This window comes from Malania oleifera, chromosome 1 (genome assembly GCF_029873635.1).
Source record: "Malania oleifera isolate guangnan ecotype guangnan chromosome 1, ASM2987363v1, whole genome shotgun sequence".
In the NCBI taxonomy this organism is placed as follows: domain Eukaryota; kingdom Viridiplantae; phylum Streptophyta; class Magnoliopsida; order Santalales; family Ximeniaceae; genus Malania; species Malania oleifera.
In genome coordinates this window covers 84,469,492-84,489,517 of record NC_080417.1, presented here as the reverse complement: position 1 = coordinate 84,489,517, position 20,026 = coordinate 84,469,492, and the positions used below count along the sequence as shown (strand labels likewise).

At 39.8% G+C, this 20,026-nt stretch overlaps 1 protein-coding gene across 1 annotated transcript; it reads left to right on the top strand.

Moving 5' to 3' along the window:
* Positions 1-1,044: 1,044 nt before the first annotated feature.
* LOC131159796 (protein FLX-like 2) lies at positions 1,045-19,799 on the top strand. Its single transcript, XM_058114971.1, has 5 exons — positions 1,045-1,211; positions 3,068-3,639; positions 7,597-7,742; positions 7,847-7,947; positions 19,158-19,799. The coding sequence occupies exons 2-5, from the start codon at positions 3,083-3,085 to the stop codon at positions 19,533-19,535; spliced, it is 1,182 nt and encodes a 393-aa protein (XP_057970954.1). The 5' UTR covers positions 1,045-1,211; positions 3,068-3,082; the 3' UTR covers positions 19,536-19,799.
* Positions 19,800-20,026: the final 227 nt, after the last annotated feature.

Genomic DNA, 20,026 nt, shown 5'->3' with positions numbered 1-20,026 from the left:
TTAAGAGGTTATTTATGAACAATTGCCTTGTTTCTGCAGGATTTGTTTGAGTCTCGGCCATGTTGAAGAGAGTTGTACTACTAATGAACAAGGTCAGAGCTGGAAGAATGAAGAACAAGATGGTGACAATTCTACTGTTTCGCCTTCCTGCAATGCTAAGACATGTACAGAAATACATGGCCAGGGAGATCTGATTGAGACACGAAGAGTTGTTCAGGATAACCCAAGTGTTGCACAGGGACAGAAGTGAATCTGTTGTCTTCCCGAGTCCTCCTGTGGTTGCCGCAAAAGCTCCTACTAAGGAGGGTGTTTCTGATAAAGGAATTGCTGCTCCAGTGGAGGATAAAGGAAAAGCTCCCCTTGTTGGCACTAGGAGTGGACTGATTCATGTTGGGGGTAGCCAAGCTGAAAAGGAGAGAAGGTGCAGGGACAGACTGTACTAGCCTTGGCTACTCCTTTGAAGAGTAAGAAAAAGAACAAGAGCACTCGTCCTCCTTGAGGACTATTTTCTCTGGAGTTGTTCGCTGGGTATGCTCGATTTTGAATGTATCTTTTTCGGATTGGTCTCTGTGCCCCTAGGAATGCCCAGGTTTTTGTGTAACTTTTGTGTTACTTTGATTAGGAGTTCAGGTCTCCTTTTTTGGTTGGCCTTTTGATTGTATTACATTGCAATTGTGTTGGGGACTTGGTTCCCCCTCTCTCGGTGCATGTCTGTAGTTTTTTGTACATATTCCATTTGGTCAATATAATTTATCATTTCCAAATCAAAAAAGGAAGAGTGAGTTAATTATTATGGGAGACAGTAGAAGAAATGGATGTAAACCTAAAATAATTTGGAATGAGATAGTAAGGATTTAATAGTTATGAATCTGTCAAAAGGAATATTTCATGATTACATAAATTGACGTAAAAAGATTGTAGTTGTTGTTATTTTTCTTCTCATGCGACTTTAACTTTATTAAAAAATATAAATGTGGGAAAAAAGAAAGGAAAATGGAATTTTTGTATTTGTTAAATCAAACGACATCGTCTATGCTTCCCGCAGGACCAGATTGTCCTGTGAAATTTTCAGGTTCATAGGGTTTTATACTTTATGACGCTTCGACTAAAGTCGCGACTGGTTGGGGGTAGGACTGTGTCTCTCTCTCTCTAGCCGTGTCCGCGCGGCGTCGACCTTACTTCGGCGACCACCCTGTGGAATCTCCGACCAGGTAAAGGTTTTCTTTCCCCTGTTTTCACCTCATCTGCTCCATCTTTGATATTCTAAAGTAGCTTTAGTTTGCTGTGTGTTTTAGAAATAGCATTTGATAAATTTGCTTTATTCAATCAATGGAAGCGTTATTGTTAGGGTTTTACAGCCTAGGGTAAGTGTACTCGCATCTCTTGCCTGCAATTCTGATTTTATTTATTATTTATTATTTCTTTTTGTTTGGGGATAATCTTCGTAATCTGGATTTGTGTTCTGAAAGAGAAATGCGAAGCTCAAGGAGATGTGACACATATGATTAAGACGAATGATTGTAGCTGTATCGTGAAATGAAACAGGCGTCCAGTGAAAGTGAGATAAAAGTATACCAAAAATGGAGGAAACAGAGTTACATGCTTAGAAGAATGAACACAATGGAGGAGTATACAAAAATGTCCATTGGTAGCAGTCTAAAGTAAAGTAGTACATATTTGTAGTCTGTATGAGGGGAAACTTACATTGATACAGCTTTGTTCAGTGATGTGTGATTGAGCATGTGATCTCATTAGTTAGCTTTCACAATTTTAAATAAAGAAATTGTAAAATGGGGTTAAGAGTTTTATGAATAAGGAAATGTGTAGAAAGATAGTGAATATTCTTGCAAGCAGATAAATCAATATTAAGCTATGCAAATCTTAGAGAAGAGAAGAAAAGAAAGATTAAAACATAATGGTGACCTTATGCGAGCAAAAATAAATCTCTAACTTCAAGGATCCACCTCTATTTTGATGCTAAGTTATTTAAACTTCATGATGGCTTTGTCCTAAATCTAATGTTTTCTTGAGCTGCAATACAAACATGCAATTGAGCTTTTGAAGGAGCTGAAGGAAGGGAAGTAAAGGTGCTTATTTATGGACCCATTGGAGCCAAAGAGATCAAGCCATTAAAGTGCCAGTTTATAGACTTTTGATAGTGCCAGAAGAAAGATTACGGTGATTACTTATGTGCTTATGGAGATGGGAGGAAGAAAATGTTCCAGCTTATGGACTCAAGGTGGAGCCAAAGGAGAAATTCTACTGCCAGTTTATGGCTCAATGAGGAACATAAAATTAGGGTGTTGATTGAGGACCTTAAAGGTGAGGTGCCAAATTTTTGGCTCATTGGGAATCAAAAGAAGAAAATTATGGTCCAAATTTATGGGTTCATGGAGGAGCAAAAGAAAGTTAGGTACCTCTTGTGCGTTTGCATGCTCATGCATCTCTCTATATGGTTGTCTGCAGTTGTGTGTGTGAGCTGCAATATTGGATACTCTAGCCTAGAGTATTACTTGTTCATGCACCTTTATTTTCCTCCTTTTTTTTGTTTTTTGTTTTTTGGGGGGAGGGGGGAGAGTATACCATGTAAATTAATTTTATATCGTGCATTTCTTGGTCATCTGTTTTTGTGCTCTCCTTTTTTTATATTCACATAGCTGCTTTGTTCAGTTAACTCATTTTCGAGATTGATTATTTCTTTGCCATTCTCAAGAGTAATTGGTTTTTGGTCTTGTATATTTTTTCTATGTTTCTTAATTTGTACAATTTTACTTGACTATGGTCTTGGATCAACGGTAAGGTTGCTCCTTTGTGACCGGTTGGTTGATGGTTCGAGTCCAAGGAAACAGCCTCTTTGCATAAAAGCAGGGGTAAGGCTGCATACACTGTGATGACTCTCCCCCTATCCTTGCAAAGCGGAGATCCTTGTGGCCCGGGGTGATGCCCTGTGGTCCTGATGTGTTGCTGAAGTTTAAAATGTGTGATTAGATCTCTAGTTACTGTTTACATGAAAATGGCAGTAACATGTCTTCTGTTTAAGTGTAGTATTAATATTTCTTAGTCACAGGTTTGGCCATTGAAAATGGGAAGCAAAGGTCGGATCCCATCTCTTCATTCAAGGCGACCTCTTCCTGGTTTAGTGCCTCCTGAACCATTTGGTCCTGGAATGCGGCCTCCACCACCAGGTGCATTTCATTCATTTGATATGCCCCCTTCTCCAGAAGTTTTGGAACAGAAGCTTGCTGCACAACATGTGGAGATGGAGAGGCTTGTAATGGAAAATCAGAGGCTTGCTTCTACACATGGAACCTTGAGGCATGAAGTTGCTGCTGCACAACATGAACTGCAGATGTTGCTGTCTCAAATTGGAGCTGTGAAATCTGAGAGAGAGCAACAGATGGGAAGTCTTATGGATAAGATTGCCAAGATGGAAACTGAACTACAGGCAGCAGAGCCTACTCAATTGCAGTTGCAGCAGGCACGCGCAGATGCACAGAGTTTGGTTGCAGCAAGGCAGGAACTTATTACTAAAGTTCAGCAGTTGACTCAGGATTTACAGAGGGCCCATTCTGATGGTCAGCAGATTCCTGCTCTTGTGTCGGAACTTGAGAGCTTGAGGCAGGAATATCAGCATTGCAGGTATTTGTTGTGTAACATTTTGGGGTTGTGTTTCAGAGCAGCATGAAAGAAAACTAGTTAATAATGCTTGGTTGGCAAATGATTATGATGGGTAGAATGCAAATGGTTGCTGAAAATGTAGTATTTTTGAATTAACATTGATAGAATATTTCTTTTGCACTTTTTAGGAAGTGGACCTAGCAATGTTCTCTAGATGTTATTAGTATGGTGAAAAATCAACAAAAAGAGATCACTTGAATTTTTCTGAGCTAGAAGTTGTTTCGAATTCATACCAAATGTATTGCAAGATTACATATATAAGGTTTAGTTGTATGTGTGCTAGTTGCGTGCACTTGCTTTGATATACTATTTTTTTAGTTATTTATTAAAAGAAATTTTTCAATTTATGTTAATGGAAATTATATTTACTGTTGGGGAGGATCAACGAGCAACAATTGCACGAGCAAAATACACAACCACAATACAACACCAGATTTACGTGATTCGGTCCACTGTGACCTACGTCTATGGGAGCACACACAATTCACTATAACTGGAAGAATTACAAGGAGGAGGAGGAGGCTACTGCCCTCAACTCCACACTCTCTCTCTCTCTCAACAAAGATTCATTCTACTTCACACAATACTCTGTTCCTAACACAACATACTGCACAACTTAGCACACCGCACACCTCTCTACAACAATACAGCTCTTAGCCCACTACACAACACTGCATCCCACATATATTTATACATGGTGGGGGTGGGGGGGTAAGATGTCAATAGTAGGTGGCTGAAATTCAACATGGTAGGCAGAGTTTGGTGGTCGTCGGTTTCCAACGTCAACGATTGCGCTAGGTAGTGCTATACGAGCCACACCTTAACAATTTTCACCTTGGCGAGTATCAACTCCCAAGTCCATTGCTCCACCTTGACGCGAACTTGATTAAGGCAAATCTTCATAACTTAGTTCAAACGTCTGAACCATGCAAAGAGCACCGCCTTCTTCATCGGCAAACCGAACTCGTTTGTTCAATTCTGACGACATGCAGCTATCATCATCCGAAGTCAAACCACCAACCACTGTGGTTCCCATCAACTGATATAGCCCACGAGTCTCCTTTCCAATAAATATCATTGAATCACGTCTGGTCACCTCCATAGCTCCACCTGCAATAGAGATTTGGCAACCCTTAGAATCCAACCGACTAAGGGAGATCAAATTTCTTCGCATCCTTGGAACGAAGTTTACGTCATCCAAAATACGGATCGCTCCAACAAGCGCCTTCAACTTCACAGATCCAATCCCTCTGACATCGCATGAAGACCCATCACCAAGTGATACCGTATCGCGAATTTCTTTGAAAGAATGGAAAAATTCTTTCTTAAAACAAATATGAACTGAACTCCCAGAGTCCAAAACCCATCCATCATTGTTTGGACTGCTACGAGCATTCATGTTCTTTCTCATCAATTTCCGGCACTCCCTCTTCATATGGTTGTACTTCTTGCAGTATCTACACTGCACATTTCTTCAATTGATTTGTTGATTGAAGTTGTTCACAATTACAAGGACCTCATCATTACCATGCCATGTGGCATGCTCTGATACATTGACACTATCCTGTGTCTTCTTTTCTTCCTCATACCGTTTTCAATCTTCACAGTCCCTTTTGAAGTGCCCTTTTTTATCACACCAGTAGCATACAACCTCACTCATATCTTGTTCTCTTGATTTTAAACGCCATTGTTTCCTCCGAGCTTTCGATTTGCTTTTTCCTTGTCTCTCATTATTGGCCATCAAAGCCTCTGCTCATGAGAAGTCACAACCAACCTTTTTAGCGTCTTAGAATCTTGAAGTGATGCCATCACATAATCCAACTTCAAGGTATCCTTCCCCACGAGTAATGCAGTTACCAGACCCTCAAATGAAGTTGGGAGAGACGATAAAAGTAGAAGCACCTTATCCTCTTCATCAATTTTTATGCCGAGACTTAATAACTGAGTCAAAATCTTGTTGTAATCATTTGTGTGATAAAAAAGACTAGTTCCCTCATTTATTCGGAGTTGATAAAGTTTCTTCTTCAAAATCAACTTATTGGTAAGGGACTTCGACATATACCTCTGCTCCAATTTCTTCCAGAGCTCCATTGGTGAAGTTTCGTCTAACACTGAATATTTGACTTCATTTGCCAGACACAATTGGATTGTACTTTCTGTCTTCATCTCCAAATCGGTCCAAACATCATCTTTAATATCATCTGGCTTCTTCCCGACCAACAACTTAATCAATCCTTGTTGAACCAAAATATCCTTCACTGTGCTCTACCACAAACTGAAGTTGTTCCGCCCATCAAACTTCTCCACCTAAAATTTTGAAGTGCCAACACTTGCCATTCTGCTTTGAATCTTACAATACAGACATCGCCAATGGCTTCGGAACGGCTAAAAACCTTAGAAATGGTTCAATTCGTTCAAAAAATTGACTCAAAATGACTCCAAAAAGCTCGGTCAAACTTTTGGTCAAAACGGCCAAACTCCAGTCAACTCTCCATTAAATTTAATGGAATATTCCCTCCGTTAACGAAATATACCGGATGCCATTAACTATCACCGATGTCGCTACTTGACACCGTCTGCAGACGTGGCAATATGGGGCCCACCTGCCGACGTGGCACTGTGGGCCCTTGCTGACGTGGCACTGTGGGGCCCTTGTTGTCGTGGTTGTGTGGGCCCACGTGCTGACGTGGCACTGGGTCTCCGGCTGCTGACGTGTCGTGGATCTCGATTGGCGTGACTTGCTGACTCGACGTTGACATCAACGTCTTCAACCTCAAGATGCTTGTCAGACGATCGCCGGTGTGTGAGAGTGCGTGATCCCATCTTCCGATCACTTGCCGGTGCGTGAGCCCACTTATCGATCACCTACCGACGCGTGGTGGCGCGTGTGAGCACGTGCGGCCTCTTCTGAGCTCTGTTCATGCTCCGGTTACCGCTGTTGGTTTCGTCTCGACAAGAGGAACGTTTTGGTGGCCTCAAAACTGAGTTTTGAGCTACTGGGCAGAGGCTCCAATTTGGAAATTTTGCTCCGATTTGGCGATTTTGCTCCAACCTTGCTCTGATACCAATTGTTGGGGAGGATCAATGGGCAACAATCGCACAAGAAAAATACACAACCACAGTACAACACCATATTTACGTGGTTCGGTCCATTGTGACCTACGTCCACGGGAGCACACCCAATCCACTATAACTGAGAGAATTACAAGGAGGAGGAGGCTAGTGCCCTCAACCCCACTCTCTCTCTCTCTCAACAAAGATTCACTTTACCTCACACAACACACCACACAACTTAGTACACCACACACCTCTCTACAACAACACAGCTCTCAGCCCACTACACAACACTGCGCCACATATATTTATACATGGATGGGGGGTAAGATGTCAATAATAGGTGGCTGAAATTCAACATGGTAGGCAGAGTTTGGTGGCCATCGGTTTCCAACGTCAATGAGTGCGGCTGGCGACGCTAATACGGGCCATACCCTTACATTTACATGTGACAATTTTCCATAAAAAGGAAGTAATTGATTTAAGCTATATTACAAGGCATCTTCTAATTAAGGAAGTTGTTAGTAGTAGTTAAGAGAAGTTATAATTAGTTAATGATTTGGATTCCTAAAACGACCCATATAATGACTTTCATTTCATAATAGGGTACTATTTTGGCATTTCACTTAACCTTCTACACATAAGGACACTTTCTTTTATTAAGTAGAATTGATGACTAGTTAAAAAATTTATCACCAGATGTTATCCCTATGAGTTTCTTTTTGTTTTTAAATTCATGGACAATTCACTACTAAGTTGTTCGTAGAGCTACTTCTGAATACATTCTATATATTGGTACTTCCTGCATTAATTTGGTTGCTGCTGCAAGAATGGCTTTGACCTTCTATCATTTGGATTGAGCAGGGCTACTTATGATTACGAGAAGAAGTTATACAATGACCACCTTGAGTCACTTCAAGTGATGGAGAAGAACTACATTACAATGGCGAGAGAGGTGGAAAAACTTAGAGCAGAGTTAACAAATTCTGCTGGTGTTGAAAGAAGATCTGGTACTCTCCTGTTGTAGATCTTTTTCCACCCTTGATGGAGGTCTTGTGTTGCCTTGTAATTCCTTTTCTTATATATGGCTCACAGATGGCAATAAAACATGCAGGTGGGCCTTATAGTAACACTGCTGGATACAACGAGAATGAAGCTTCTGGACACCATCCTTCAGGACAAAACTCTTATGAAGATGGCTATGGTGTTCCTCAGGTGTGTGATCTTTATGTTCAATGGGTGTGTGAGATTGTCTACATCATAGCATTGCAGTTATCTCTCTCTCTCTCTCTCTCTCTCTCTCTCTCTCTATTATACTTATTTATTTATATATCTATATATGTATGTGATGAGGGCAAGCGTTGATCCAATACTTGAACTTTCGAGCTTAGGAGCAATACCCTTACTATTCCCATTCCAAATAGTAAGAGTATTGCTCCTAAGCCTGAAGGACACATGTTCAAGTCATGAAAACAGCCTTCTCCAATGTGTTGAGGTAAGGCTGTCTGTCATGTCCTCCCTAGACCCTCAATATGGCGAGCCTCATGCAAAGGTTGTTCCAATTTTTTGTTGGTGTTAAGAGGTAGTAGGAGGGGTAGGGTTAGGCCCAGAATAATTTGTGCTTAGTCATGCAGAACTGCAAAGGGGAATTGTGCAAATGATGCAGAAAAGCAATGAGAACTGCTGCCAAGAGAGAAAGTGGAAGAAATGTAGTGGAGAGAGGAGAGAGGAGAAGAGAGGGGAACAAAATGAAAGACAAAGGAAAAAGGAAAAAAGAAGGAGAGGAGGAACGAGATATAATTGGAGGGAAAACACAATAAAGGAGAAAGGAAAAATGGAGAGGAGGAACGAGATATAATTGGAGGGAAAACACAATCGCATTCACTTTCTTAATTCAAATTACAAAAAACTAACTCTTACATGGCTCACACCCTATTTATGAGAAAGCCTAAGGGCCCGTTTGGTTAGGTTTCAAATATAGTTTTCTTTATTCAAAAATGCAGGATAAAAAGAATATAAAAAATTCATGTTTGGTTAAGTGTTTTACAAAAACTGCTTATTTTTAAAGCACATCTAAAAAATACAGGTTTTCAAGAAATGGTTTAAGATGTTTCCTGTGTTTTTGGGATAAAATTTCCTGGATATGTACAATGAAAACAATGGAGTATGGCAAATATAACTCACTTTTTAATAATAGTAATATTTTTATTATTTTATTAACAAATTTTTACTTGGTTTAATCCTGACATAATTCTACTATTTTCATTTCCTGAAATTTTGAAAATTGCTAACCAAATGCGTTTTTGAGTATAAGAAAAAAATGATACACTCCTTTGTTTTCATTTTCAAAAAAAAAAAAAAAAGTTCTTTTGGACCCTTAACCAACCAGACCCTAAATTACAAGTTACACAAACCCCTAAAGGTACAAGAAATTACAAATAAATCCCTAAAACCCACATATTACATACAAATTGCAAATACACATAAGCTTACTATGGACAAAAATTAAACACATAATAAACTACTAATTAATTAACTAAACATATTTGGGCTTGGACCTTGCAATTTTCTAATGCAATTCTTTTGAATTATTCTGCAACAAGTGTCTACTCACAAATCTCCCTACTTGGAAAAAATTTGGACTTGGATTTTAAAATGTTTTGAGGATCAAAAGTAGGAAGCAATGAACTTGGACTAATCAAAAGCAAGTGCTTGAGTGTGGAAGAAACCTTGTTTTTTTGGAGGCACTAAACGAAGAGAAGAGCTCAATTAAGAATCACCATTAATAAACTTATTGGGGACGACAAACTCATCACAATAGGAATGTTATGAAGACTTTGGATGTCTTCAGGCACATGCATGCCCTTGCTTGTAGCACCTTCAAGTAGGGTAACTTTGACATGATCAATATTGCCATTTCTTTTTCTTGGTTGGTTGGTAGATCATACTTCGAAATAAGCTTCTCAGGCCTTTGAGTCATACCTGAATCATCTAACCAAGTGCAACCAAGGAGTACATGGCTAATATTCATGTAAGATGATAAGCGAAAAAGGCTTTGGGGATTTGTGGAGAAAGTGGATCAAGGGTTGTCTTGCTTCGCCCTATATTTTTGTCATTGTCAATGGTCAATTGAGAGATTGTTCCAAGGCCTCTAGGGGTCTTAGACAAGGGGACCCGCTATCTCCCTTCTTGTTCACCTTAGATGTTGATACCCTTAGTAGGTTGCTTTTCATGCTCAAGCAGAGGGTGTGATAAGAGGACTTTGTGTGGAGAGGGAGAAAATGGAGATTTTGCATCTACGGTTTGCTGATGACACTTGGCTACTCCTCGAGGACAATTAATAAAGTTTAGGAAAGCTATTTTGTTGCTTTAAATCTTTGAGAATATCTCAAGTCTTAAGATCAACTTGTCCAATAGTGGTATTGCTGGCATTAACATGGGTGAGTGGACTCTTAAGAATTTTGAATTGAGTGCAAGTTGCGGATCCTTAGAATAGCCCCTTACTTATCTTGGCCTCCTCTTTGGAGGCAGGCCGAACTCAAAAGCCTTCTGGGATCCTACCTTGGAAATGGTGGCTTGGAGATTGGAGGTTTGGAAGAGGGCTTATTTTCCGTTGGGGCCTGTGCCACTCTCATTTATGTTTTTCTTTTGAATATCCCGATTTTTTATCTCTCTTTGTTTAAAGCTCCTTCTAGAGTTGCCAAGTCCTTACAAAAGTTGATGTGTAATTTCCTTTGTTGGGTCCCAAGAAGGGCAGGTGCGACCATCTTGTTAGTAGGGATATGGTTTGCAAACCTATGTTGGAGGGGGGGGGGGGGGTGGATATTGGGAATGTGGTATCTAAGAACATCTCTCTTAAAGGTAAATGGCTTTGGAGGTTCCCTTAGGAAATTGAATCCCTTTGGCATACAATGATAAAGAGTAAGTGCGGGGGATCAAACGAAATGGGTGGGAGACGAGGAGCAGCGGCGTCACTTCTCATGCTTGTCCTTGGAAATTTGTTTCTTAGATAGCTAATCAATTCTTTCCTCTTATTCGGTTCAAAGTGGGTAACGGCAAAAGTTCATTTCTAGGAAGATGTGTGGATAGGACAGACATTGTTGATGCTGAAAGTTCCTCATCTTTTTAAGCTTTCTTTCCATAATGCTCCTATTAGTTTTTTTATTTCTTCTTAGGGCAGTTCTTGGGATTTCCATTTTTTCAGGAATCTCAATGAATGAGAGATCAATGAGCTCACTACCCTTATTTCCTTGTTGGACCAGCACATTCACTCTTCTAGTGAGGATGAGAGAGTGTGGGAAGGGGATTCCTCAATTATATTTACTTCTAAATATTTTCTATATCACCTTTTGAAAACCCATAGCCCTAACCGTTTTCCTTGGAGCTGCTTACTCTGGAGGGCTAAGGTTTCGGGGAAGATTCGGGCTTTTGTTTGGACCATGATCCTGGAAAAGATCAATACACACAATATGCTTCAAGGAGAAGTCCCTATATAGCTCTTAGTCCTGATATGTGCTTTGTGTGTTGTGAAAAATGATGAGTCAAATTCCCATCTCTTTGTGCATTGCAAGGTCGCATTGCTGCAAATGCCCTTTTCTCTTTGGCAGTGGAAGAGTTGGTGGCTCTTGGGAAGGTGAAAGACTTGCTTTTGGTTAATTTCAAAGGTTTTGGGAAAAATATGAATGGCAGAGCTCTATGGTGGTTGGCTGTTTTCCATCCTTTGGACCATGTGGATCGAAAGGAATGCTAGGATTTTCACAAGTCAATCTACCTGCTCGCGGATTTTGTGGGATAGAGCGACTTTCCTAGCCTCCTTGTGGCTGCACTCATTGGGTTTCTTTAGGGATCTTTTGCTGTCTGATCTTACTAGAGATGGGAAGGCACTGCTCTCATAATGGAGTTTTGGATCGTATTTTGTTTTTTCCTATTTTTGTATTTTCTGTGCTGTCTTTTGGTTTTTTTTTTAAAAGCTTTTCTAGTTGGTTGAGGAGGGCTCCTTGTACTCCATTTCTGAGGCTTAATAAAATTGTCTTCTTGTATCAAAAAAATATTGATGGGTTTGATGTCACACCTAACAATATCAAAACAGTCTCTCATTTGGATTGAATAGAAGTATGTGAGGTTCAAGATGAAGCTGTATTGAACAACACCATTTTTAGAAATCACATTGACAAGATACCTTCCATCAGTGGTGATTTTTGCAAATATTTTCTCCACACGTGAGAAAGGTATGCAATGGCTTGATACTGCCCAAAGTATGACAAAAGTCATTCTGTTTTCCAATAATTTGTCAACAACTTGTTGTATATATATATGTGTATGTATGTATGTATGTATGAATGAATGTACATATGTATGTATATTGCAAGCATACTGAAGGCCTTCAACACAAATTGCCCGCAATTTTCAATCTATTTATGCGAAAACCACAAACTTGACTCATAATTCCTCAAGAACTGCCTTTATTTCAACAAACCCTTATAAACAACTTACAAATTGCATCAATTTGGTCTGATTTTGATGTTGAGCAGTATGGATGGATCCCTCAAAATGTGTACCAAACTCGAACAATCAACTTTCATGGAGAGTGGTAGGTTGTTATTTCAGAAAAAAAATTTAAAATCAAATTCGAATTCATTCTCGAGCTCCAGTTTGGGCCCAAAAGTGGAAAGGTATTCCGGATGCTCGGCTCAGATGTGGGCATATGATAGAAGCTTGGACATAAGGCCACTTGACTTACAAAGAGGTGATGGGAGGGGCTGATTGAGCCTAATCTAATTGAGGCCAGTTCTACAACTCACAAGAATACAACCCACAATAATTGAACCCACAAAAATGACAGAGGCAACTCACAGAGAGGTTCCACAAACCTTCAGATCCAATTTTACATAAGAGTATCCAAAGCTCATAGGAAGATAAGATTGCAGATGGGAATGTGGGAGATTCTACTAAACAAAGGAAAAAAAATTGCTCATATCTGACTGGGCCTGAACTAACTGGGGCAACTTCTACTACCCACAAGAATAGAACCCCACAAGAATGATAGGGCCTCATCTTGCAACTTAGAGGGAAACAAAGGCAAGCAGAGGGGTTCCACAAACCTTCAAATCCAATTTTACATAAGACTATCCAGAGCTCATAGCAAGATAAGATCGTAGCAAGGAACATGGAAGATTGATCCACTAAACCAAGGAAAACAGATTGTTGTAGCTGAGGGAACACAATTTGGGTTAGGACGATGTAGATTTTCTCAGCCCTCATCATCCATTCTCGGAGGCTTCTTATCGAACACATAAGCAAGACTGTATAAGAATGTGAGGCAGGAACAAGAACAATTTAGGTGAGATATCTAGCGGAGACCTTGGAATCTGACAATGATTGGAGTGATTTTATTCAAAACACAGAAGTCTCCAAAGGGTCCAGTAACTAAGAAAACTCGAGCCAATTTACCTTGGATACTCGATGTACTGATCAACTTTACAATGTGAATTCCGTTCTGCCTAATACGTACCTAACCTTGGGGTCATTGGAGCTGAACAATATTCTTGGGGCACTGCAGTTAAATAATAACAACCATTCTATTGTTAATTTTCTTGTTTTGCTGGAGTTTCATTAGCACTTTAGTCACTTTTATGCCATAGGGAGTCAACTGCAGGGGAATCCTCCAAGTCCTCCTATACTGTAGATTTATTAGTGGATGAAAGGGATAACTAGGAAGCTCAGGACCTATTGGATAAGCTGAATCTAGCTCTGATGAACTCGAGTGTAGAGAATTAAGTTGAGAAGAGGAGAGTCCTGGGATAGAAAAAAGCTCTAAGAAACTAAGATGGGAGCTGGATAGACTGGCATTGCCTGTTAATTATGATAAAGGGACCATGGTAACAGGAGGGTGATGCAAACATCCTGAAACCACAGGCAATGCATAATTTAGAAGAGATATAGGAGAGGAGAAGGGAAAGAGGAAGAAGGAAGAGTGATGAAAGGAGATACAAGGGGGAAATCACACGATCACTCTCAATTCGAATTCAACCCTAATAACCTACTCCTACATGGCTTTCACACACTATTTATAAGAAAGCCAATAATAGAAGAAATTACACATATACCCCTAAAACTACATGAGATTACAAACAAATCCTTAAATTACACAAGCATTACAAACAAGCCCCCAAATACATACATTCCTAAACTAAAAAAAAGGGCAATGCGGTGCGCAAAGCTCCCACGTATGCGGGGTGTGGGGAAGGAGTGGACCACAATGGGTCTATAGTACGCAGCCTTACCTTACATTTTTGCAAGAGGCTGTTTCCACGCCTCAAACCCGTGACCTCCAGGTCACGTGGCAACAACCTTACCATTGCGCCTAAGCTCCCCTTCACACACATTCCTAAATTAATTAAACTAAACGAATAATGAACTATTGACTAAATCCAATAATTCCTTGACCCAACTCCTTTTGAATTAGTCTCTAGCAAGGGGTTTCCCATGGTTCTGCTTGTCCTACATCAGAGGGTAATCAAGGAGTTAGTAAATAAGATCAGCCCTAACATTTTGTTTCTCTGGGAGACTTAAGTTGAGGGAAGTCGATCTTTTCCTTTTCTAAAGCTTTTGGGATTCTAGGAACAAAGATTGGGCGGTCTACCTTCGTCTAGGGTGTCTGGTGGCCAATTGGTGGCTTGGGATACGTGGATGGCTTCAAAGGACCATATTGATTAGAGGATTTGGTGATTGGTGGTTTAGTTAGTCTATGGCCCGAACTCTTCCATCTTGGAAAACCTTTTCCTTGAGGAGCTAGTAGGGGTGTTTTTGGTCATCATGGTCCAGGTTGGGTGGTGGGAGGAGATCTCAAAATTATTCACAGACCTAGAGATAAATTAAAAGGGACTGAAGATCTCATTGAGTATGAGGATTTTTGACTTTCTTTTTCATGATCGTGGGCTTAGGGATATTCCTGTAAACAATTGTAGTTTCACTTGGTCTGTGTTAGGAAATAGACAGGATTTCTACCTACCTTATATCATTGCTCTCTACTTCTTGAGTCTAATCCATTGCAGTGGGTCCCACTTCATTTCTCTTTGAGAATGTGGTTTATATGCCCCTCCCTTTGGGAGTCCGTGAAGGGATGGTGGGATGAGCGTCACATTTAGGGGCACAGGGATTTCAAATTTATGAAAAAGTTGAAGTACGTAGAGATGTAGTTTAAACAATGGAATAAAGAGATCATTGACAATACTAAAGAGACCGAAAGCAACATTTTTAGAGACCAAAAACAACGTTCTCCCATAGATTCCTAGGTTGGATAGGCTTGAGGAGTGTGATATGTTGGATGAGGAGGCTAATACTATGAGATTTAATATCTGCAATGTGTTTGAGGTGCTCTTACCAAGAGAGTATATGAGTTGGCATCATAAAGCAAGAGTGAAGTGGGTCAAGGAGGAGGATTACAACTTTGGCTTCTTCTAAGTGGTGAATGGGAGGAGGAAAGGCTATATCAAGGAGCTAGAGTTAGATTCAGGGCATGTGATGCGGGGGAAATACTAGTTCGGGGTTTTGATCATCAAGTTCTACAAACACTGTTCAGAACAGAGCCCTCGATTAGACTAATTAATGATGGAGGGTCTCAATTGTAGCCTATTGGGGCAAGTTCAACTCTATGGTTAGGGATACCTTTTGAGGTTAAGAAAATAAAAGACATGGTGTTCGTCTTGAGTATAAGGCCTTAGGGCCTTGTGGTTTTGCAACGGCTTTTAGGGAGAAATGAGAGGTATTCAAAAGAGACGCTTTGAGGTTTTTCAAGGAGCTTCATTGCAATGGGGTGATGGGGAACCGTGTGAAATCTACATTTATTACCCAAGGGGGTATCTTTAAGAGTTAGGGATTTTAGATCCATGAGTCTCATCACTAGCTTTTACAAAATTATCTTTAAGCTTTTAGCAAAGAGACTTTAGGTTGTCTTGGGTGATTCAGTTACCACAACTCATGTGCATTTATTGGTGACAAACAAATTCTAGATGTTGTTGCTTGAGGACAATGTTGCAAAATTTTGTAAAGTCATTATTTTGCTTAAAATCTTTGAGAAAATATTGAGTTTGAAAATCAACTTGTCCGAGATTGGGGTGGCTAGTATCAATGTGATTCAGGTTCTTTTATACTTTTAAAGCTTCAATAGGGTGTTGTTTCTCTCGAGTTTCTGCTTACTCACCTTGATGTCCCACTTGGAGGCAACCCAAACTCCACGGCCTTTTGGAATTGAGTGGTAGAGAAGGTGGGTAGGAGATTGGAGGGTTGTGAACAGGGCATATTTGACGCTCTGGGTTCATGTCACTCACATTAGAGCCTCCCCAATCAATGTTTCTATGTAATTCCTTTCCTATTTTAGAGTGTTGGTTAAGATTGCCAAGGCTTTAGAAAGGCTGATGCATGAATTTGTTTGGGCAGGTCATGGGGAGGGCAAGAGAGAGCACTTAGTTTAGGGAAGTGGTGAGTAAACCTAAACATGTAGGGGCATTGGGGCTTGGCATTGTGGCTACCAAAAACATCTCCTTGATTGATAATTGGTTGTGGAGATTTCCGCTAGAAGTAAACTCCTTGTAGCATGAGGTGATCAAAAGCAAATATGGCCTCCATCAAAATGGGTGGGAGACAAGAGAAAGCAGTATTATTTCTCATGCTTTCCCATGGAAGTTTGTGTCCTAGGTGGTGAGTCCTTTTTTCCCTATCACCTGTTTCAAAGTTGGTGTGTATTAGGGTGCATTTGTGGGAGGATGTGTGGGTGGGTGAGGTTCCTTTGCAGTTGAAGGTGCCCTATTTGTTTAAGATTTTTTTCATTTTTTTCGTATCTTTTGATAGAGGGGCCTCTCTTATGGGATTTCCATTTTTTTCAGGAATTTCAATGATAAGAGAGGTTTATGAGCTTACCACCTAGCTCTTTGTGTTGGACCATTTTGTCCCTATGGAAGGATAAGAGAGAGGGTGATTCTTCAGGGTTCTGTGTTTAATCTTTCTTCTCACACCTTTTAAAAACCCCTTCTTTCATTGTTTTTCCTTGGAGCCACATCATGGAATGTCAAGGTTCCTTGGAAAATTCGGACCTTCATTTGGACTTTGTTATGTAATAAGATTAATATGCATGATATGTTTCAGATTAGAGGGCCCCGCCTCTCAAGTCTCACCCTTGATGTTTTTGTTGTGTGGTGAGGCCAGTGAAATGAATGCTCATCTCATTCTGCATTGTAAGGTGGGTTCACACCTTTGGAATGCTGTCCTCTCTTACACAGATGAAGCTTGGGTGGCTCCTCAGAATGTGGGAGACATCTTGCTAGTGAAATATAGGGGCTTTGGCTCTAGTAGAAAGGGAGGTGTTTTATGGAGTGGAGTAGTTTTTGCCACTTTATTGACACTTTTGATCAAGAGGAACACAAGAATCTTTAACGGCTGCACATCTTTCCCTAAATTATTATGGGATGGAGTGGTGTTTTTGGCTTAGTTAGCCTACTACAAATTAAACTAAACACATAATAATTAGTAGTCCGAAATACCCCAAGAATTCCCTGTTCCAAATCTTCTGAATTAGTATCCAACAAGGGTCTGCCAATGGTCCTTTTTATTCTGCATCATTGAGGTAGTAAAGGATTGAAGCCACTCCTTCGTGTAGATATTGCTCTAGGGATAACAGTGCATGGCAGAAATGGACTTGTCCAACCTAACTTGGGGGGACCTATAGTTTGGCGGTGGTGGTATATATTTTTTGATGGAAGCTAAAACCTTTATTCAGTTTTACATAAAAGACTCGTGCTGTGGTTGAAAATTCTGTTTTCTCTCTTATTTGATTCAAGGGATAATTAATGGAATTTGTTTAATTCAAATTCAATTGAAATTTAATAAATTTCTTTTCTGGTAATTTTATCTACTGATTTTTGGACAAGGGCAATTGTGCCCCTAAACTTGGATCGTAGGGTTTATTGTTTTATGACTCTTCTAGACCCTATTTGTCCCCAACTGTTGATGTGCGGATGCAATGCATGTTTCGATCATATAATACAAGTTCTCATTTAACTGAAATATTACTATGTAAAAATCAGATCATGACACTCCATATACGATATTACTTCTCATATCACTTTATTATATTTTGAATAAGTTAGGCAGTTCAGTAATTCAGCCTTAGTCGAAGTAGGGTTGAACATGTTCTACTTTCATAACTAACAGTACCATTTAGTGCTACACATGTAAATATTTATATGAATGATGTTTTTATGATTTTATCCTATTTAATTCCAGTATAGTTCTTTGATAAAAATGTAGCACTTCAAAAATGTTGAAGGATGATGCAGAAAAAAATTATGTTTCCCTTGGTTCATGGAATAGAAATAGAATGGAATAAGATGGAAATGTAATTAAAATTGAAGCATGGAAGAAGACAGGACTAGACATTCCTGTTTTAATTGGTTGATCCCGATTTCTTTTGCTTTTCTACTGACTTGCTGGGCCTTGGTGACTTATACACTGACTTATCCAGGTTATGGGAATAAAACCCAAAGCCTAAAATTTTAGAAACTTGAAACAATGTTGTGCAGAAGAGATGACGGTTGAATGTATTTTACTTGGATAAGCAGGGTGTCTTTGAATTTGCTGATATGCTCATCAGGTGCTAATCATAAAATAATGAATGAAACTTGAATTGTGGTGTTATTGAAAGAAAACTTAAGCTGGTTTAGGTGATTTTGGCTGGTGTTGCAGTGAGAGAAACTTTGTAAAGGAAAAAGGAAAATGTTGCAACTGACCTGGGAGAATATTTTAAATGGAGTACCATATGTTAATGCAAATTCTTCTTTGAACCCTATCATCACAGGCAAAATTATTGATCAAATGCACAGGAGGATGTTTACTTTCTTACTAAGAATGACACATAATCAGGGAAAATGAACCTCCATAGAAATATGAAAGTGATGTAGATCTTGAAAAGTTAACTGGGTCTTTATAGCTTTAGTTTCTTGAGAACTGGGGGAAAATGTAACCATAAGAGGGTTTTGATCTTGTATTTGCTTCATTAAATTTTGACATAAATGTGAGTGAATTAATGGAGAGAACACATTGAGAATGAGAATATGCATGAAAGGTCAACTAACCCACATGAATTTGAATGATCTGTCATAGGAGCATAGAAAATATTCCTTTCCCCTCTACCAGGTAGAAACCAAAAATCTAAACCAAAAAAAAAAAAGGAGAAACTGAATGCTAAAACTTATTTAGTGAAAAAATATGTGGATCTTTGGTGATAGCTAAAATGTTTAGGAGTGCAATTGATTTGTCAGTTTGGTCGAGTGTGTATTCCAGCCAAATATACGGGCATTGTAAAAAGCAATATGGAGCTGTATTTCTGAATTCTACCTCCAATATCACAGCTTTCTGTTTTTTATTGACAGGGACGTGGCCCTTTTACCAGTGGCAGTGGTGCTGCCACTGGTGGTGGTGGGCCTGGCGGGGCTCCTGCATACGCTGGAGTTCAACCTGGATCTGCTCCTGGAAGGGCTGGTTATGATGCTGCAAGAGGTCCTGGATTCGAAGCCCAGAGAGGTTCTATGTATGATGGGCAGAGGGGATCTATGTATGACCAACAAAGAGGAGCTGCTTATGATGCACACAGGGGTGTATTCTATGATGGGCAATCAAGTGGTGCTGCTGGGCCGCATGGACAAGGTGCACCTACAAACAATGCACCTTATGGTTCTGCGACACCTCCTGCTCGTTCTGGAGGTGGGTATGATGCACCACCTCGGGGGAGGAACCCTGCTCAGAGATGATTGTACTTACCAGTCTTTTGTGACAATTTCTGAAGGTAACATATTGCCAGTGCAGTTGTTAAAGATGATTTGTCAGCAGGGTAACATACTGCCAGTGCAGTTAAATATGGTTTGTCAGCAGGGTTAAGGAACAAAATGCAGAGACGAGGTCTGAAGGAGCATAAGCAGCTCCAATTGGATTGGGAATTTCCTCCCATTCTTTGGATTTACTGCTGATGATCCTCGGGCATAACTTATTGTTTTTCATGAACTTTATCTTCCAAATTTTCTGTGCGTTTCTTGTGTGGATGGACTTCTCTTCTGTTTTTCTTTATCCACGTACATGCACATGGAACGCGGAACGCTTAATGCTGATATCTTATGATAAATAATGAATATTGCCTATATATTCGAAGCACAATTGTCGATGTGAATTTAGAAGATGAAGCATGCAACTAATAAGGGATCAGATGCATTTTTTTGGAAGATTAATTAGCTAGGAATTGAATTTC